This window comes from Doryrhamphus excisus, linkage group LG1 (assembly GCF_037039965.1).
Source record: "Doryrhamphus excisus strain RoL-2023G ecotype Guam linkage group LG1, RoL_Dexc_Guam_v1.1, whole genome shotgun sequence".
Classification (NCBI taxonomy): domain Eukaryota; kingdom Metazoa; phylum Chordata; class Actinopteri; order Syngnathiformes; family Syngnathidae; genus Doryrhamphus; species Doryrhamphus excisus.
This window is the reverse complement of record NC_136357.1, coordinates 5,854,261-5,874,075: the sequence shown is the minus strand read 5'-3', so window position 1 is coordinate 5,874,075 and position 19,815 is coordinate 5,854,261. Positions and strand designations below refer to the sequence as shown.

Here is a 19,815-nt window from a genome sequence, read left to right as displayed (position 1 = left end):
TAAAAAGGTGACATTCTTGTGGCACTATTGATGCAATCTACAACCCTTAAAAACCTTTGGACATATCGCCATAATAATTACAGTACACTGTCGTGGACGCTAGAAGGTATGCCCCTTTTTTGTGGACTATGCTTTGTGTCTTATAGGAATCTTCCCGTCTTGTCATTCATTCTTTTGTGAGCTGTTGAAGAATAACATTCTCCTTCAGACCAACCAGTGCATGTTTCTTTTCCACTGCCACATTACTGTACAATACTGTCTACATACACTACAGTCTTTGAGCCATAGAATAGTTGAATATATTACACAGACATAGAGCATAATCGTAGCTTTTGATCTCTGTAAAAAGTTCAATTAAAATATCAGCCAACCTTTGACCTTTCTTTGCTATTGCTTTGAATTTAACACAATGGACTTTCTCCAGAATCAGAATCTGAATCAGAATCAGAAAAGGGTTTATTCCCAGGTATGATCAAACACATACTAGGAATTTGTTTTGGTGTAGTAGGTGCAGACACATCTATTAAAAAAGAATGAAAAATACAAAATATACAGAATCCACAGTATAAATACATGTACACAGTCTCCAGCATCTTACAGCATCCTACAGTACCCAATAGTTGAACTTAACCTCCAAATCTTGTTGTAATACACAATGTTTTATAATTACTGTAGGAAAAATACAGACAAAAAAAAATGTATGGTTATTCAAAGAACTCGCTTCACCAACATACTTACAGTATGTAGCTTCCAATTGACCCCCCCCCCCCCCCAAAAGCACACGATTTTCTGTCTAAGCACTCTTCCCACTGCATTCCCAGCTGCATTATCAAACACAGCCCTGAAGCCACCAGCCAGTGACTCACCCTGGTAGTCCTAGACAAACCATACAGTACGTGCACACTAACAACAATGAAAATACATGAATGTGCATCAGGGGACATTCCATTTTACATGTCCTTTTTGGTCTTAGCTTTTAGCGTCCAGAAATGCTCCACAGTGTGACTTCATTCTTGCAATTTTAAAGCGTTGAAAAGACGGGTAAAACAAAAGTTAACCGAAGGGAGTCTTGTCAGTGTGCAGCGAACGAATCATATGTCAGCCCCTCCAGCGGAATATGGGTGTCAATGTGTCATGAGGTTGAATGAATGAATGAATGAAAGAAAGAAGGCACAGAGAAAGACGTGGGGTACAGAGTACCAACACAAGGAAGGAGAAAGGGGGTGGAAGCTGTGGTGGGGGTGGGTCAAGGTCGCAGTATCTATGGGGGAGTGACAAATGACTTTGAGAGGTTGACAAAACAGAACCGGCGGTGTGAACATACTGTAAATATATGTGTGGAATGTCATGTCAAATATCAGCTTGCATGGGGGTGGCTTATTCACGAGATTACCAATAGCCAAGAATAGCCAAGTAGTGTCCAAGGAACACGTTTCTGTTATACAATATACATATATACTAAGTTATACTCCGGAGTGACTTATAGTCCGGAAAATACAGTAATGCAAGACATTATATCCCTCTGCAACTTCCTCACTAGATTCTGTTTATTTTTTGGGCAGATTTGTCCCAGTGAAAGGATATACTGAGATGCAGAAGATAGTTAGACCACTCTAGTTAGGTAGTGGTAATGGTAATGGTAATGGTTTTATTTCATTTGAACATGCATCAGATTACAATTGAATGCATCACATAATCAGTTCACAGTTCCACATGTCCAAAAGGAGTAGGAAGAAGCAAAGCTTATTAAATCCTACCCCTCCATCTGGTACTTTTACAATCAGTAACTGTTACATTTGTTCACTTCCTGCTTTCCTGATATAGTTGAAGTTTTTTTTTTTTAATATGTGGTACTGTACAGACTATATTCCGGAACAAGTAAAATTATGACTAAAAAATATACACGACTAAAGTTAAACTAAGGCTGCACAAGTGGTTATCGCGCAGGCCACACAGCTAGGAAACCCAAGTTCGATTCCACACTTGACCGTCTCTGTGTGAAATTTGCATGTTCTCCCTGGTTTTCTCCGGGTACTCCGGTTTCCTCCCACATTCCAAAAACATGCTAGGTTAATTGGCGACTCCAAATTGTCCATAGCTATAAATGTGAGTGTGAATGGTTAAATGGTTGTAAAAAGTTTTAAATTCATGAAAAATAGAGGCAAATAATAACAATTTTACAATCAGAAACTGTTACATTTGTTCACTTCCTGCTTTCCTAATATAGTTTAAGTTTACATTTTTTTTTATAATTTTTGTCACATACCAAAGTGGTAATGGTAATGGTTTAATTTCATTTGAACATGCATCAGATTACAATTGAATGCATCACATAATCAGTTCACAGTTCCACATGTCCAAAAGGAGTAGGAAGAAGCAAAGCTTATAAAATCCTCCCCCTCCATCTGGTACTTTTACAATCAGTAGCTGTTACATTTGTTCACTTCCTGCTTTCCATAATATAGTTTACTTTTACAATCAGTAACTGTTTCATTTGTTCACTTCCTGCTTTCCATAATACAGTTTAAGTTTTTTTTAAATAATGTACCTCGTACCGAAATATGAGGTGATATGACCATACAATGACATTATGTGTACCATAGTAACTGTCAATATAGAAAAATGTATTACAAAAAGGACTGCAAAGAAGTCAAACTAATAGGATATATATACACAATACCAGTGACCCCGCTGGGTTGCCATAACGACAGCTTCACATCAGCAAAATATGTTGAGCAGCATGTCACATTTATATTCGACACAGTGGGAATCAGACAGAGATGTCCGGTGGAAAACAGTGTGAGATGCACAGAAGTAAATAATGATGAATAAAAACATGTACAATAAAACTATTGATAAATGGAATACTGTCATGATGAATTGATTCATATTCATGAGATCCTTGAGAGGTTTCCAATCTTGGCTTTCAAAGTTCTCAGTTCTCAGCTCAAAGTATGTTCTTCACATCTTACTGTATCGTGTTATTTAGTGTTAAAATGTACATTGACAGTTACATAAGTAAGACAAAATGTTTCCTTTAACACTCAAAAGGTATGCCTGTGAAATATACAAACATGCACCAATATGACTTGAAAATAAAAATAACACATTCGTCAGTACCTTCCAGGGCGCTGCAATGACGTCAGCCTCCCTCTGAACTCTTCTGGCTACCTTTGGTGGACAGGCAACATTGTAGCGCCCTTCAATGAAATAATAAACATTTTTCGATGGTCATACATAAATTTTCTATGCAGTAACTACATAAATACTCATTTTATTATATTGAATCCTACTTTGTGGAAATTCTTCTACTAAGTTGGGGCTGAAACCAATTAACCACAATAAACCAGGGATGATATAATATGTGCAAATTTAAATTATGACTGCACATCTAAAAAAAAATTGAAAGTTAAAAATCTCACTGTTTTTGTTCACTGGCTGTGAGAATGATGACATCCAAGACAGCAAAGACTGAGTCCCAGCAGGGTAAGGAAGTGAATAGCGTGAGGAACCAAGGCATCACAAAATTGACTGATAAGACGCAAATGGACTCCTAGACCAATAAGGAGAAATGGGTTCATGCTTTTTATTTTTGCAGTTATTGTTTTTATGTTATTGTCGAAGGTTTGCTTAGAAATTTTCATGCACACGGCATATTGAATGACTGTAGAGTTTCCATTTTTCCTCCCATGGGTTTGGCAGATTATGAAGAAATTATGATACATTACAAACATTCTCTAACTATCAGTTGTGCTCAGAGCCACTCTCACTATTTATTTTCTTCACATTTTTAATGTGAGTTTTAATTTTTAATTTTTAATCAATTAGTAAGTTCCCTGAAGTAAAAATACTTCAGGGAGAATTGGTTATATTCACCAGCGTCAATCTCATTCTCATTGTCTGAACATTAACTGTGTTTTGTCTCCACCTGGTGGTCATGTGATGCAGTACATCCACCGGTAACAAAAAAAAGGCTAAACTGCACATATCAAGCCAAAGCTCTGTGTTATCATTAGTATCGACATAATATATATTTTATTTTTAAACTGTGCTTTTATATTCTATGTTGTTTGCCATTTTTGCTGTTTCTTTAGTGTTTAACGGGCGCATACTGGACACCACTGTCATCTGTATTATGTCATAAATACGTGGTATTCAACCTGTGGGTTCTATCTGGCATAGGTGATTAAACTTTAAAGAAATCATCTTGCACAATATTTATAAGTCCAGGGCAAAACAGTGTGATATCATCCACTGTGTAGCAGCTGGAAGGTTGCTCATGGTTCAGATTCAGAAAGTTAAGTCATTAAATGTGGCAATCGTCAGGATTATGACGTACTGACATCCAAATCCATAAACAAAAACCTCTATTGGATCAAATCAATTTTTAAACATGTTAAAACTGGTCATTGAATATGAGCAATGGTTAAGTGGACAACAACAGTGCAATAATGAGCATATTAGTTGCCTTTAACATCGAATTTTGAATGTACTGTTTCCTAACAGCTGCACGGTGGACAAGTGCAGGTGACACAGCTTGGAGACCCGAGTTCAATTCCACCCTCGGCCATCTCTGTGTGGAGTTTGCATGTTCTCCCCGTGCATGCGTGGGTTTTCTCCGGGTTCTCCAGTTTCCTCCCACATTCCAAAAACATGCTAGGTTAATTAGCGACTCCAAATTGTCCATAGGTATGAATGCGAGTGTGAATGGTTGTTTGTCTATATGTGCCCTGTGATTGGCTGGCCACCAGTCCAGGGTGTACCCGGCCTCTTGTAGTATCAACGACAAATTTCTTGCAAATGCTCTTTATTACTATGATATCAAATGCTCATATATAAGTAGCAAAATATAATGAGAAAATTTTAATGTACAAATGAATGAATACTAGTGAGGCAAATACACACATGTATGTTGTGGAGACACTACGGGACTGCCTCAAACTTTTCGGGACCTGAGGCCCTCTTGCTAGGTGCTAGCATGGTAGCCGTTAGCATGTTAGCATTTAAGCTAATCTACTCATGTCTAAAGGCAAATACACACATGGCATGATGTAGGAAAGTTATAGGACAACCTTGGCACTTTCTAAACTTGAGGCTCTTTTGCTAGGTGCTAGCATGATGACATTTAGCATGTTAGCATTTTAGCTAATTTACTCATGTCTAAAAGCAAATACACATTGTATGTTGTGGGGACACTACGGGACTGCCTCAAACTTTTCGGGACCTGAGGCTGTCTTGCTTGGCGCTAGCATGGTAGCCGTTAGCATGTTAGAATTTAGCTAATTTACTCATGTCTAAAGGCAAATACACACATGGCATGATGCAGGGAGGATATAGGACAACCTTGGCAGTTTCTAAACTTGAGGCTCTCTTGCTAGGTGCTAGCATGGTAGCCGTTAGCATGTTAGCATTTAAGCTAATCTACTAATGTCTAAAGGCAAATACACACATGGCATGATATAGGAAGGTTATAGGACAACATTGGCACTTTCTAAACTTGAGGCTCTTTTGCTAGGTGCTAGCATGATGACTTTTAGCATGTTAGCATTTTAGCTAATTTACTCATGTCTAAAAGCAAATACACACACGGTATGTTGTGGGGACATTATGGGACTGCCTCAAACTTTTCGGGACCTGAGGCCCTCTTGATAGGGGCGAGCATGGTAGCCATTAGCATGTTAAAATTTAGCTAATTTAATCATGTCTAAAGGCAAATACACACATGGCATGATGCAGGGAGGATATAGGACAACCTTGGCAGTTTCTAAACTTGAGGCCCTCTTGCTAGGTGCTAGCATGGTAGCCATTAGCATGTTAGCATGTAAGCTAATCTATTCATGTCTAAAGGCAAATACACACATAGCATGATGCAGAGAAGATATAGGACAACCTTGGCAGTTTCTAAACTTGAGGCTTTCTTGCTAGGTGCTGGCATGGTAGCCGTTAGCATGTTAGCATTTAAGCTAATTTACTCATATCTAAAGGCAAATACACACATGACATCATTCAGGGAGGTTATAGGACAACTTTGGCACTTTCTAAACTTGAGGCCCTCTTGCTAGGTGCTAGCATGATTACATTTAGCATGTTAGCATTTTAGCTAATTTACTCATGTCTAACAGCAAATACACACATTGTATGTTGTGAGGACACTACGGGACTGCCTCAAACTTTTCGGGACTTGAGGCAGTCTTGCTAGGTGCTAGCATGGTAGCCGTTAGCATGTTAGCATTTAAGCTAATCTACTCATGTCTAAAGGCAAATACACACATGGCATGATGTAGGGAGGTTATAGGACAACCTTGGCACTTTCTAAACTTGAGGCCCTCTTGCTAGGTGCTAGCATGATTACATTTAGCATGTTAGCATTTTAGCTAATTTACTCATGTCTAACAGCAAATACACACGTTGTATGTTGTGAGGACACTACGGGACTGCCTCAAACTTTTCGGGACTTGAGGCAGTCTTGCTTGGTGCTAGCATGTTAGCATGTTAGAATTTAGCTAATTTACTCATGTCTAAAGCGGTTATCATTCAGCAATCTGCGTCTCCACTGTATATATTGTCTGGTATCCATCATCCCAGGCGTATAGCTGTTTGTCTCCGGGATGGTAGTGGATGCTGCTGTGGCTCGTGTACCTCTTTGGAAAAAACACCACTGGACTCTCAGCGCTGCCAAAATATATCCCAGCATATTTATCATATACAGTAGCATATAAGGAGTGATGCTGGATGCAGAATGTTGTCATACTACCAACCTGTGGATGGTGTCATGAATGTCGTAGAGACACTGTACAGTGGACCGTCCACCATAGCGTGTGTTGAAGACCACATAGAGAGTCCCGCATATGATGAACGCTCCTTCAGCATCATGACTTTTACACTGCGTATCCCAGATGTACTCTACTGCCAAGTTGCCTGTTATGAAGACATATAATTGTTATGAATAATTTCTTTGTGTGTGTGCTTATTTAGCACTCATATTTAGCACTCAGCTGTCTATTTGACTTTTATGCTGGAAAGGAGCTCAACACGATGTCCCAAGATGGGTCGAGACTGTCGGAAGTTGTATTATTTAACAGATTTGTTTCAGCATAGTTTTCGTGGCAAACGCAGCCAAACGCTGACATCAATAACGGTATTTGTTAACTCGTAAGGACACACCCAAGTCAAGTCCCATTTAGGGCCCTGAGATGTCCAGAACCATTACTGGATTTCACTAACAAGCTGCATTATGTCCTGCTAATACGATGTCATGTTATTTGCAGAGCTATTTCAAAAATTAATTCATAAATAATCTCTGGGGCTGCACGGCGGTTGAGTGGTTAGAGCGCAGGCCTTACAGCTAGAAGACCGGAGTTCGATTCCACCCTCGGCCATCTCTGTGTGGAGTTTGCATGTTCTCCGGTTTCCTCCCACATTCCAAAAACATGCTAGGTTAATTGCCAACTCCAAATTGTCTATAGGTATGAATGTGAGTGTGAATGGTTGTTTGTCTATAGTATGTGCCCTGTGATTGGCTGGCCACCAGTCCAGGGTGTACCCCGCCTCTAGAAAATGAATGAATGAATGAAATAATCTCCTGTTTTCTGGTTGACAAGATCAGAAAATATTGAAAGACAAGTCATAGGTTCTCTCTCCGTGTGGAAGTGGTACATTTTTAGCTTCTTACTTTGTCCTTCCCCACTCAATTTGAAACCTTTTCTTCAGTTTACAATAAAGAACATGGAGGCTAACTATTTAGCTCGATAGTATTGTGTTCTTAAAGCATTAGCCATCTCGTAGCCTGGGCATAAGAGTTGTGCAATGTGGTCTAAACAAAGAATAATAGGAATGTAAACAGTGGAACAGGTTTTCTATGCTCTATTTACTTATTAATATTGAAGCCAACTTCGTGGAAATTAACGGTTGGGTTTTGGAACTAAACAAAGCATGACTGTATATGGCATTAACCTTTATCAAGCTTCGTTAGAACCAAGTTTCCACCGTATTCAGGGTCAGCGTGAATGACCCAAAGACCTAGTTCATCCACAGCCAGGTCCAAGTAGGTGTTGGGGTTCAAGCTGTAGACTGGAAGACGACCTGCTCCCGGAAGAAGAGTGCTGTCGACCACTGAGCCATTGGACAGGTCTACCTATGAATGAGAGACATAGAGATTCCAACCTAGATCTTCTAGATCTCCTGACTGTGTAGCCAACATGCCAACCAATAGACCACCGTGGGACCAAGCATTCATATTAAAACATATTAATACACACCTTCAGGATCTGGTTCAGTGTGTCTGCTTTGTGGTAGTAGAGAAATCCATTGTAGACCATGTGTCCGGTGCCTTGCCATGGAAATGGGAGTTGCACCACTTTAGCCGGAGGTGTGATGGTCTTTTCCGAGAAGCTTTGTAGAGATTCATACTCCAGCAGTGTGTTGTTACGAATTCCACTCATCATGTAGATCTGAAAGAATTTAAGAGTCCGATGAAAGATATCGTCGCTAGTCCCCTGTTTTCGCTTTTATTAAAAACTAGCCTTCCATTCATATTTGCATATCTGATTTGTGACAGTCGAAATATACTAAGCATAATGGTCACTAATGGTCAAGTGGTTGACTCTACTGACTTCAGTCTTAGACAGTATGGGTTCAATGACCGATGTTCAATCGTTATCTAGACACTGTATGTGCCCTGTGATCTAGTACCTATGTCGATCATTTCAGGGTATCGTCCTGAATTTCCATAATCCATAATCCCACTTTGGGAGGAAAATGTTTTCCCTTTTGACGTTTCTTCAAACTGACCTTGATCGATCCGTTAGAAGGGTCCTTGAACCAGGACCCTGAGGTATCCCCCATCTTCTTTATGATTTTCAGAGACTTGATTTGCCCCAAAGCTGAATTACAATCTACAAATGACCGAGACAACAATGGTATGTATATTATTTTTTGAATGCTTCTTTTCCTTGGAATGACATTCCACTTGATAGTAACGTACTTCATACCATTTTCCATTCTGATTTTGGCTTTCCTTTTTAGCTGGTCCAGTTCGGCGGCTTTTATCTGTTGTTCAAGAAGTGCCTCCTCCATCTCAATGTCAGAATGGGTAGGCATCTTGTTTTCCAGATATTCCACCTCTTGTTCCACTCGGTTTACACGTGCAGATATGCTCTCCAGCTGGTTCTTCACCTCTGATCTGAAGTGCAGGGAAAAAGTTTGAAGAGGTTTTATTGAAGAGGCTGGGTAATTAGTAATTGAGGTCCGAAGGCCAGCTCCAACTCGTGGTGCCCCAGGTGAGACTTAAGATGAGGGGAGAACAGGCCTTTTCTATCATGGGCTCCAAGCTATGGAACTCTCAAGTGGTCTTGGTCTGCTTCTTTGGTGCACACCAAGGTTCGGAGGAACGCATTCACAACTGTACTAGAAGATAATGGTAATGGTAATGGTTTTATTTCATTTGAACATGCATCAGATTACAATTGAATGCATCACATAATCAGTTCACAGTTCCACATGTCCAAAAGGAGTAGGAAGAAGCAAAGCTTATTAAATCCTACCCCTCCATCTGGTACTTTTACCACCAGTAACTGTTACATTTGTTCACTTCCTGCTTTCCTAATATAGTTCAAGTTTTTTTTTCTTTTTCACGTACTGAAGTAGGAGGTGATATGACCATCCAATGACATAATGGGTACCATAGTAAGTGTCAATATAGTGATATATATAGCACATCATGACTGGTTCAAGACTCTTCATCCTTGTATTTAGCAAACATCAACTGCTTGTATTGTTTCTTGAATTGGCTCATCGTTGTGCATTGTTTGAGGGTCTTACTCAATCCATTCCATAGTTTGATTCCACATACCGAAATGCTATGGCTTTTTAACGTAGTCCTAGCATATAAGTGTTTCAAATGTAGTTCTTCCCTGAGATCATATTTCTCCTCTCTTGTAGAGAAGTATTGGATGACATTTTTAGGTCATTGGTTATTTTTAGTCTTATGCATTATTTTAGCTGTTTGAAGATTAACTATATCAGCAAGTTTGTGATTTTAGAAATAAGGAGTTAGTATGTTCTCTGTAGGCGGCATTATGAATTATCCTTACTGACCTTTTATGCAGTACATTTAGTGAGTGAAGATTGCTTTTATAGTTATTACCGCATATTTCCACACAATAAATAAGATATGGTAGAACCACAGAGCACCAGAGATATTTCTAAAGGGGCCCAATCCTGATTATTTCAGGATTTTAAAATGATTTAGTTACTTTCCATGAAATACTCTACAAACAGAACAACACAGAACAAATCTGCATTCTTCTCCTCTTGGCCAAAACACTCAATTCTACAGCCTTCTCAACGGGGGGTGCTGGAGCCTATCCCAGCTGTCTTCTAGTCGTCAGCCAATCATAGGGCACATATAGACAAACAACCATTCACACTCACATTCATACCTATGGACAATTTGGAGTCGTCAATTAACCTAGCATGTTTTTGGAATGTGGGAGGAAACCGGAGTACCTAGAGAAAACCAGGGAGAACATGCAAACTCCACACAGAGATGCCAGAGGGTGGAATTGAACCCTGGTTTCCTTGCTGTGAGGTCTGCACGCTAACCACTCAACCACCGTGCTGCCTAAATGTACAGTTTTTATACACAATTCTTACAAACCAAACACAACAAGTTTGAATCCACCCTTAGACCAATGTTGTTGACTGTCTGTCAGGTAACCACACCTCATAACATTGAAGGTAGAAAGATGGCCTCTCATTCCTGAGGACAAATCGTAGGTCTTCTGCATTATGCTCACTGTGTTTTGTTCACATTGGCTCAGACGCTCCTGATATAGAGAAAAAAAATGTTATAAATGCAGAGTCAATGTAAGGAATATCTTCTGAACTACTACAAATCAGTACAAAAAGTGTGGGTTCTGTCCAGCAACATATAAATGTGTTGAGTTTTATTCTGAACTTACCTCCATCTGAGTCAATCTCCTCTCCAGGTACTGGATAATGAAGGTATCATGGGGGGAACCTTGGTTATTGACTGTCGTCACAGTTAAGCACAAACATAGCAAAAGCACACAAAACTTTCTCCCTGACATTGTTTGCACTCCCGTTGCCAGTAAATCAGCTCGGAATCTATTGTGGTCACAGCCTCGACTTCTCTTGCAGAATGCAATTCATTGAACTCACAAAACCACGTCTGTCAATAACAATCGTGTGTCAAAAGACTTTGTTGACTGATGTTCTTCTTTCTTTTTCCTTGTCTTGGGTTTAAAAAAGGCTCTGCTCCGATTTGTAGTTCCAGAACATTCTGTCTTGGTTCTCTTTCAGTTCTTGCTCAGAGTCCAGTGGTTGTTTTGGATTACTTTTTGGCTTCAACCCTCACTGAACCTCTCGACTCCTATTTGACCAGCTGTCTTTCCTTCATATTCACGTACTCCTTTTTCACTGTGCTCTTGAGGTATGAGGAATAAAATAAGAAATGGGGGTGGTGTCCCTAAAAGCAACACAAAATAGGAAATAGCAAGAAATTACCAACTCACAGCTGATTGGTCTTATTTTTATTGTAATGTGACCCGGACACGTCCTCAGTTCTTACACGTAGCAGCTGCATCACAGCTGGATTAAAATGGAACATTAGCACCTTGCCCCATCCCGTAGTTGTCTTTTATGGCTATGCATTATCCAGCTAGCTTCATTTTCCTCACTGCTTGTCCTCATTAGGGTTATGGGTAAACTGAAGCCTATTCTATTGGCGTGGGGTGCCACTGTTCTGCCTGTAGAGGGCGATCATCTGGCACACAGGGAATGGTGTCTTGGCTACTGCCTATTCCACTCGACTGGACAAGTTGCCAACCAACTGCAGGGCATTTCTAGACTAACAACACTCCCAATCACACCTATGGACACTTTAGAGTCTCCAGTTAACCCAGTGGTTATCAATTATTTATATCAATGCCTCCCTTAAGGGACAGAAATGTATTAAATCTATTTATTTATCTGTAATTTACAGACTGAACTTGAAACTCATTCATTCATTTTCTACCGCTTTTCCTCACAAGGGTCACGGGGGTGCTGGAGCCTATCCCAGCTGTCTTCAGGCTAGAGGCGGGGTACACCCTGGACTGATCGCCAGCCAATCACAGGGCACATATAGACAAACAACCATTCACACTCACATTCATACCTATGGACAATTTGGAGTCGCCAATTAACCTAGCATGTTTTTGGAATGTGGGAGGAAACCGGAGTACCCGGAGAAAACCCATGCATGCACGGGGAGGACGTGCAAACTCCACACAGAGATGGCCAAGAGTGGAATCGAACTCGGGTCTCCTAGCTGTGTGGCCTGCACGCGAACCACTTGGACGTGCAGCTCTACTAAAGAAAAAAAAAGAAGCATGATATTTAAAAATGTCCATGTTTGACTGCCGTAGCAGCTGTACCATTACACCACCAGGGTTAATAGCTGAATTCATTCGTTCATTTTCTACCACTTATCCACACGAGGGTCACGGGGGTTGCTGGAGCCTATCCCAGCCGCCAGAGGCGGGGTACACCCTGGACTGGTGGCCAGCCAATCACAGGGCACATATAGACAAACAACCATTCACACTCACATTCATACCTATGGACAATTTGGAGTCACCAATTAACCTAGCATGTTTTTGGAATGTGGGAGGAAACCGGAGTACCCGGAGAAAACCCGCGCATGCACGGGGAGAACATGCAAACTCCACACAGAGATGGCAGAGGGTGGAATTGAACCCTGGTCTACTAGCTGTGAGGTCTGCGCGCTAACCACTCTTCCGCTGTGCAGCCCTGAACTTGAAACTGAAACCAGGAAAATGCAACAAAATGGAGAACATACAAGCAGTGTTGAGTACTACAAATCTGTACATGTTGGCAAGACTGCACAAACATTGAAAGGCTTTTGCGGTTCCCCCTGAGAGTTCACCACATTCCCCCCCAGGGTCCCGCCCCACTATTGGAGAAACAATGACTTAACCTTACATGTGGGAGGAAGCCCATGTACGCACGGGGAGGACATGCAAACTGATGCTACAATAGCGATTTGAATCCTAACCTCTTGACTATGAGGCCAACATGCTAACCACTAATCCACAGTGCAGACTATGCATTATCCATTAAGCATCATTTATTCAGTGATTTTCTACCGCTTATCCTGTTTAGGGTCAAATGCACCAATACACCAGTGATATGCAGTCAGGGGAGGCTGATGAAAAAACGAATAACATAAAATAAATATTAATGTGTCTATTGAACTGTATTATAAATGTATTGATTTTTATTGTTTTCTTCATCGTTTTCCTGATTAATACAGGCATGGCTTCTCGACTGACAATCTGAGTGCACACTGAGTTTGTCTGCATGTCGCCAATAATATAATGTTGCAGTAACATTTATCATACACCATGACTTTCTACAGCCTGTGTAATGTTTTTAATGTAAGGTCGACATTATTCTGACAATAATCAGACAATAAAAAAACATAAAAATGTCATACACGAAGATATGGGTGGAGAAGATGGAAGGTGCTTGTCACTGCCGTCCTTCCACTGACAAAAAGCCAGCGTTTTTGCTTTTTTTATGCTAGCACTATATCATAGAAAATGATCCTGTTTTTTGGTTATCCTTTTAATGATCTGCATTAACAATGAATGAATGAATGAAACTCCAAGGGAGGGCAGCACGGCAGAAGAGTGGTTAGCGCGCAGACCTCACAGCTAGGAGACCAGGGTTCAATTCCATCTCGGTGTGGAGTTTGCATGTGCTCCCCGTGCATGCGCGGGTTTTCTCCGGGTACTCCGGTTTCCTCCCACATTCCAAAAACATGCTAGGTTAATTGGCGACTCCAAATTGTCCATAGGTATTAATGTGAGTGTGAATGGTTGTTTGTCTATATGTGCCCTGTGATTGGCTGGCGACCAGTCCAGGGTGTACCCCGACCTCTTGCCCGAAGACAGCTGGGATAGGCTCCAGCACCCCCGTGACCCTCATGAGGAAAAGTGGTAGAAAATGAATGAATGAATGAATGATGCCAACAATTACATCATAAACATATAGAAAATAATTTTTCACAGTAAATGACAATACAAGTTGAAACCAAAAGTTTTACTGATTTCCATAGCGTGACGAATCACTCTTCTTGACTGACACTAATTCTGAGTGATTTATGATCAAAGTCTGTCACAACCATTATGAATAATTGACTTTACTCGTGTTTGGTCTCCATCTGGTGCTTTTTACAGCCACCTGGGTCTGTTTCATGCTCTTTTTGTTACAGCACATGTCAGCTTTAAACACTATGCCAGAATAGTTGCATATAAAAATGAAACTGATTAGTGGGGAAAGTTTAATGTGAACAAGACAATGATACTGTATTATATTATCTTGCATTGATCATTTATTGGATCTTAAAGTTATTGCAAATTTACACCACGAGAGTGCAGCACACCCAATGAATAGTCTTACGTCACAACAGCCACAACCACCCAGTAACCCCAGTACCATTTACCCAACCTTTGTAACCAGCCATTAAGCAACAAACAATGAAGCAGTAGGAAAAAAGGGGTTTGTGGTGGTGGTCTGACCTCCCTGACCAACAGCCACTAAAACACTCTTAACCTCAAACAGTCACAACGGCCTATCAGATGAAAGCTCTACATCTTAATGTGTAGGTTTTTTTTTTTTGCAGGTGAGTCGGGTGGATATGTTTAGGGTGGGCAAGTTCATTTTGTTGCCTTTTATGTTGCTACTACTGTCATAGAAATCCGGCATACTGACTTGTTTGTAATGATGGGGGTCACCTTGGTAATATTCCCAGATGGATGGATGGATGGACAGACCAGAGACAAAAGAAAATAATATAGAGAATAAATTGATGACACCGAATATGAACAACATAATGTACAGCGTAATCAGTAAATTGCACAAATTTAAATAATTTTAAATAAATAATAATAGTTTAGGCTGCACGGCGGTTGAGTGGTTAGCGCGCAGACCTCACAGCTAGGAGACCCAAGTTCAATTCTACCCTCGGCCATCTCTGTGTGGAGTTTGCATGTTCTCCCCGTGCATGCGTGAGTTTTCTCCGGGTACTTCGGTTTCCTCCCACATTCCAAAAACATGCTAGGTTAATTGGCGACTCCAAATTGTCCATAGGTATGAATGTGAGTGTGAATGGTTGTTTGTCTATATGTGCCCTGTGATTGACTGGCGACCAGTCCAGGGTGTACCCCGTCCCGGATAGGCTCCAGCACCCCCTGCGACCCTCGTGAAGATAAGCGGTTGAAAAGGAATGAATGAAATAATAATAATTTAAAGTTGTGTGTGTGTATATGAAGTGTGTATATGAAGTGTGTTGCTACTCAACCAGTGCATAGAGTGGACTCTCTTCCTGCCTGTTCAGAGGTGAGAGACGAAGAAAAGAGACATGTATGCACATGGCAATATATGGGAACTGCATAAATAATAACTTCTATAAATATAACATATACCATATCTCCAATCATATAAAATAATACTTATTTTCAAGTTGAAAAAACACAATTTTAAGGTGTTATTTTGTCCACTATCAATTACATGCAGAAACCTTCTTCATATAACATGCCTGATGTAAGTGTAATGTCTGAACCAACCAATAATCACGCATCTCTGCATGCGCATTCCTCACCCACTGATGTGCGCACACACACACCAACAGACATTAAGATGTACCCTCATAAAAGATTCATTACAATTTGTGGAGGAGACCTTTAAAATATCCATGGAGTCTCAGCAAGACAAGTGAAAAGATTCACGTTCAGAGATGGCAGGACCGGATCCCCTGAGCTGTGTGTTACCAGTGTGGGTAGATGAGTCAATAACCGCGTATGCAGATTGTGTGTTGGAATGCATAATGATGTGCTTATGTCATAATCATGACTGTACAATTATCAATGGGGAGAAATGAAGCTAACAGCCATATAAATATGCATATGTACTAACAACATACCGAGAGTCAAATCTAAATGTTTATCTTTTGATGAATGATCGTGTCATGGGATCCTCCTTCTCTTCCTCCCCTTGCCTACCTTTTTAATTCCTTTAGGACGACACTCTGTTGTGTAACACCTTTGATGGCTCTGATGTGGAATCATTGTTGCATCATCCTTGACGGCATCCCTTAAAGGCCCACCAAAAGGAGGCAACATCACTAGATTGTTAATAATTCTCTAGTGGTAACCACCGGCTCTCTTTTGATTGCTTTTTCATGTTTTTGCTACTCTTTTTCACCACCTGTGTTTTGTGCTCTTTTTGCAGTGGGGTTCATCTTCTTCCTTTCTTTAGCCTGCTGCTACGTTGGCTGCTCAGCTGTCCCTGCACTTCCCTCCGTGGATTCCTTCTCCTGTTCACGAACTCTGAGCATCAATAAACATGCATGTTTTTGGAATATGGGAGGAAAACAAAGTACCCGCAGAAAACAGATTCGAACCCAGGTCTTCCTGATCTAATGCCTGTGCGGCGATGGCACATTTCATTCATTCATTTTCTACCACTTATCCTCACGAGGGTCGTGCAGGGTGCTGGAGCCTATCCCAGCTGTCTTCGGACGAGAGGCAGGGTACACCCTAGACTGTTCGCCAGCCAATCACAGGGCACATATAGACAAACAACCATTCACACTCACATTCATACTGTAGAAATCCTAAGTGGGTTTCGAATAGAGGATAGGGGAATCTTAAAGAACCAAATTATAGAATGAGAACCAGATTGTTTATTCCTGACAACAATACCTAATACAGACATCCGGGCTTATCTGCAGTCCCTGTATGCCTACAAGTAAGCGGGTCTTATTACCGTGCAGCTGCAAAAAAGCACCCTTCCTTTCCCTACTTGGCCTTTTGTACACTCAAGATTGTGTAAGAGGCTGGAGTCCTGGACCAATCAGCTTTCGTCACTGCCCTTGCTTGAACCGCTTCTTTCATGGTGTTTCTGCTTCCGAACTGCTTGTTGGCAGGGGCATCAAGGCGCCTGGAACATTCTGCTTTTTTGTTGCAAAGCAAGCTGTCATATGCGTACCCGATGTTTCCACATTAACTGTCAGTCGTCACATTAGTCCTTTTTTGTGTGGGTGCGTGTATAAGTATCTTTTGTCTGTATTTGTGAGACTATGTGTTTGATTTAGCTTTTATCTTTAGCTAGCAAAATTGAGCAAATACCTTCAATACCTATGGACAATTTGGAGTTGGCAATTAAACTAGCATGTTTTTGGAATATGGGAGGAAATCCGAATCAGAAATTGTTTATTACCAGGTATGATCAAACACATACTAAGAATTTGTTTTGGTGAAGTAGGTTTTAATTTAAAAAATTAAAAAATGAAAATACAAAATATACAGAATATACAGTATAAATATATATACACCGTCTGTTTTTGTTTGTTTTCCGGAAGTTCCGGAAGAAACTGGAGTACCCGGAGAAAACCCACACATGTATGGGGAGAACATGCAAACTCCAGGGGTGGAATTGAACTCGGGTCTCCTTGCTGTGAGGTCATATCTAATATGACAAAACCATCAAACTTTCACATTTCTCCTCCTCATTCAGTCATTGTGTCCATAAATTGGTTAGTTCAACAGTTTTGTTCTGATCAACCAGATGACCTAAAAGTGCTGATATCAACCCAGGAGGCCCTGAGAAGCAAATCTGAAGTTTGATCAGCTAAAAAAAAAAACTCCGCTCCATTTCTAAAATCACTGACATTTTGTGTACTTTATGGATTTGTACTACTAACATTGTTTATAGACATTTTTGACCCCATCTGTCTCGGTCCTTACTTACACTTTCATTTTATTTTCCTCTATCAGTTTGTCTCTCTGTGGATGGTCTGACCTCCTGCAGCCCCATCTATACAAATTTAATTATGGTGAGACTCCCTGGTGCAGTAAGGCTGAGGTGAATGCCAACCCCACCCCAGGTATAGAAATTAATTAGGTTTCATTACATCATAAGGTATTGTTACTTTACTGAGGCATTTCCATTGTCATGTTGCTGTTCTTCATCTATAGCTCTTATCAGCTGAGATATATGGCAAATGTAATATTTGTATGTGTAACTGCAGTATATCACCTTGTTTTCTTTCATAGCCTGTGGAACCGATGCACTGAGGTAAACAAAGATACAAACAAATCCAGATACAAGACCATCAGCAAGTTCTATCCACACTAGTTGATAGTCACACTATTTACAAATTAGCTTGTGTTTGACATTAAATGCTACAACGAATAAGTCAATTTGAGACCAGTTAACCACAATTAGCATTTGGAGCCAAGATCATGAAACGTATCAACTATCCCTCTAACCTCATTTCAGAGTTGATAACCGGACGCTGTGCTCTTTCACAAGCTTTGAAGAACAGAGCAGCCGGTGTTGAGATGAACAGATTCGCTTTGTTCCTCGAAGGCAGCTGGGCCTGGCTCTCAGCCTGGCTGAATCCTCTCCAATAATGAATCTGAATCACCCACAATACAACAGAGCATCTGTGAGGTGAATTGCAGGTGCACCTATTATTATTAATACCGAACCTGTATAGGATTTTTCCCATTGACTATTGAATACACCACCGAGGTTATAAGCAATAAAAAGAAAATCGAAAAAAAAAATTGTTTTGGCGGGGCAACTACTGAATTTTTCATTATTTCTGATTTGCTCTGTGAAAGCATGCAAACGATTATCGTCATCCCTCCCTAGTGTGCAGTTAGAATTTAAAAAATAAAACATATTCATAATCAAATGTCATACATTTTATTGTATGAATTTAACATCTTCAAGCATAAAAATAGCTAAATGAACTAAAATACAGATATAAGGCATTCGGAAGACACATTCAAAGATGCGGTGAATGATATGTGGTATTCTAAACCGGTTACTAGCTGTCAATCATGTTAGACAAAACACACAAATGCCACACTTGATGGGTCTATTCTGGGTAGTATCGTTTTCTCATAGGTCTAAATATAAGTGACCGGTTGTCTGAAAAGGCACTGGGATTGACTGACGACCAGTCTGGGATCAACCAGCAGATAATCCAGCTCACCTGTGACCCTGAACAAGATAAACGGTCGAAACAGAACGAACGGTTTGCAGTTAGTTCATCACTAAAACCGATTAACAAATTATATTTTGTAATTATACCAGTAAATTTAACTGAAAAGTTAAGGTTATTTTATTAAACTCGTCCTTAAAGGGGAACTGCACTTCTTCCACAATCAAGTTAATATGAGGTAGCTAACAATGCGCTTCATTGAGACGTCTCTGGAGTCTTTGGTCAGATCCTTGGTCTTAACCATGTTAGTAGTTAGGAGTCTTACTGATTGTGTGGGGTGGACAGGTCTTCTTAGGGCCAGAATTTTTGCTGATTGGCAGGAATACATAATCATACATTGTGATATATTTATGATTATATATATTGTGATTAATTTATATATATTGTGTTTATTATTATTTATTTTTCTTCACTGTACTTATGCTAGTTCCATCAACAACAGCAGTATAGATACAGCGACTTACAGCAACACTTGCTATAGCCGCTGTCATTGGGATAGCTGTATCTTCCAGCACAACATGTGTGCTCCATTCCTCAGGTAAAAAAAAATGCTGACACCAAAGGAGCATCTTGTTACTTGTTACGTCTTTGTAGCGAACTTGAGAGCTGCACTATTCCATCTGTGAATGACACTGACACTAGCGGCTAGCTAGGTGTTGTGTTAGTCCGCCAGATGAAAATAGTTTTTCATGTTAGCTGCTACAATAACAATA

General features: G+C 40.3%; 1 protein-coding gene across 3 annotated transcripts; it reads right to left on the bottom strand.

Annotated features, from left to right (window-relative positions):
* Window positions 1-4,799: 4,799 nt before the first annotated feature.
* Window positions 4,800-16,380, bottom strand: olfml1 (olfactomedin-like 1). Of its 3 annotated transcripts, XM_078793795.1 has the most exons (10): window positions 16,089-16,380; window positions 10,962-10,991; window positions 10,723-10,826; window positions 8,991-9,181; window positions 8,791-8,894; window positions 8,259-8,450; window positions 7,954-8,134; window positions 6,759-6,918; window positions 6,525-6,672; window positions 4,800-5,300 (listed from the first exon to the last, which is right to left on the bottom strand). In XM_078793795.1, the coding sequence occupies exons 1-9, from the start codon at window positions 16,206-16,208 to the stop codon at window positions 6,531-6,533; spliced, it is 1,224 nt and encodes a 407-aa protein (XP_078649921.1). In that variant the 5' UTR covers window positions 16,209-16,380; the 3' UTR covers window positions 4,800-5,300; window positions 6,525-6,530. The 3 variants fall into 3 exon arrangements, with proteins under 3 accessions (XP_078649921.1, XP_078649920.1, XP_057931510.2); XM_078793794.1 differs by lacking the exon at window positions 4,800-5,300 and having other exon boundaries at window positions 5,316-6,672; XM_058075527.2 differs by lacking the exons at window positions 4,800-5,300; window positions 16,089-16,380 and having other exon boundaries at window positions 5,316-6,672; window positions 10,962-11,998.
* Between the last annotated feature and the right edge of the window lie 3,435 nt (window positions 16,381-19,815).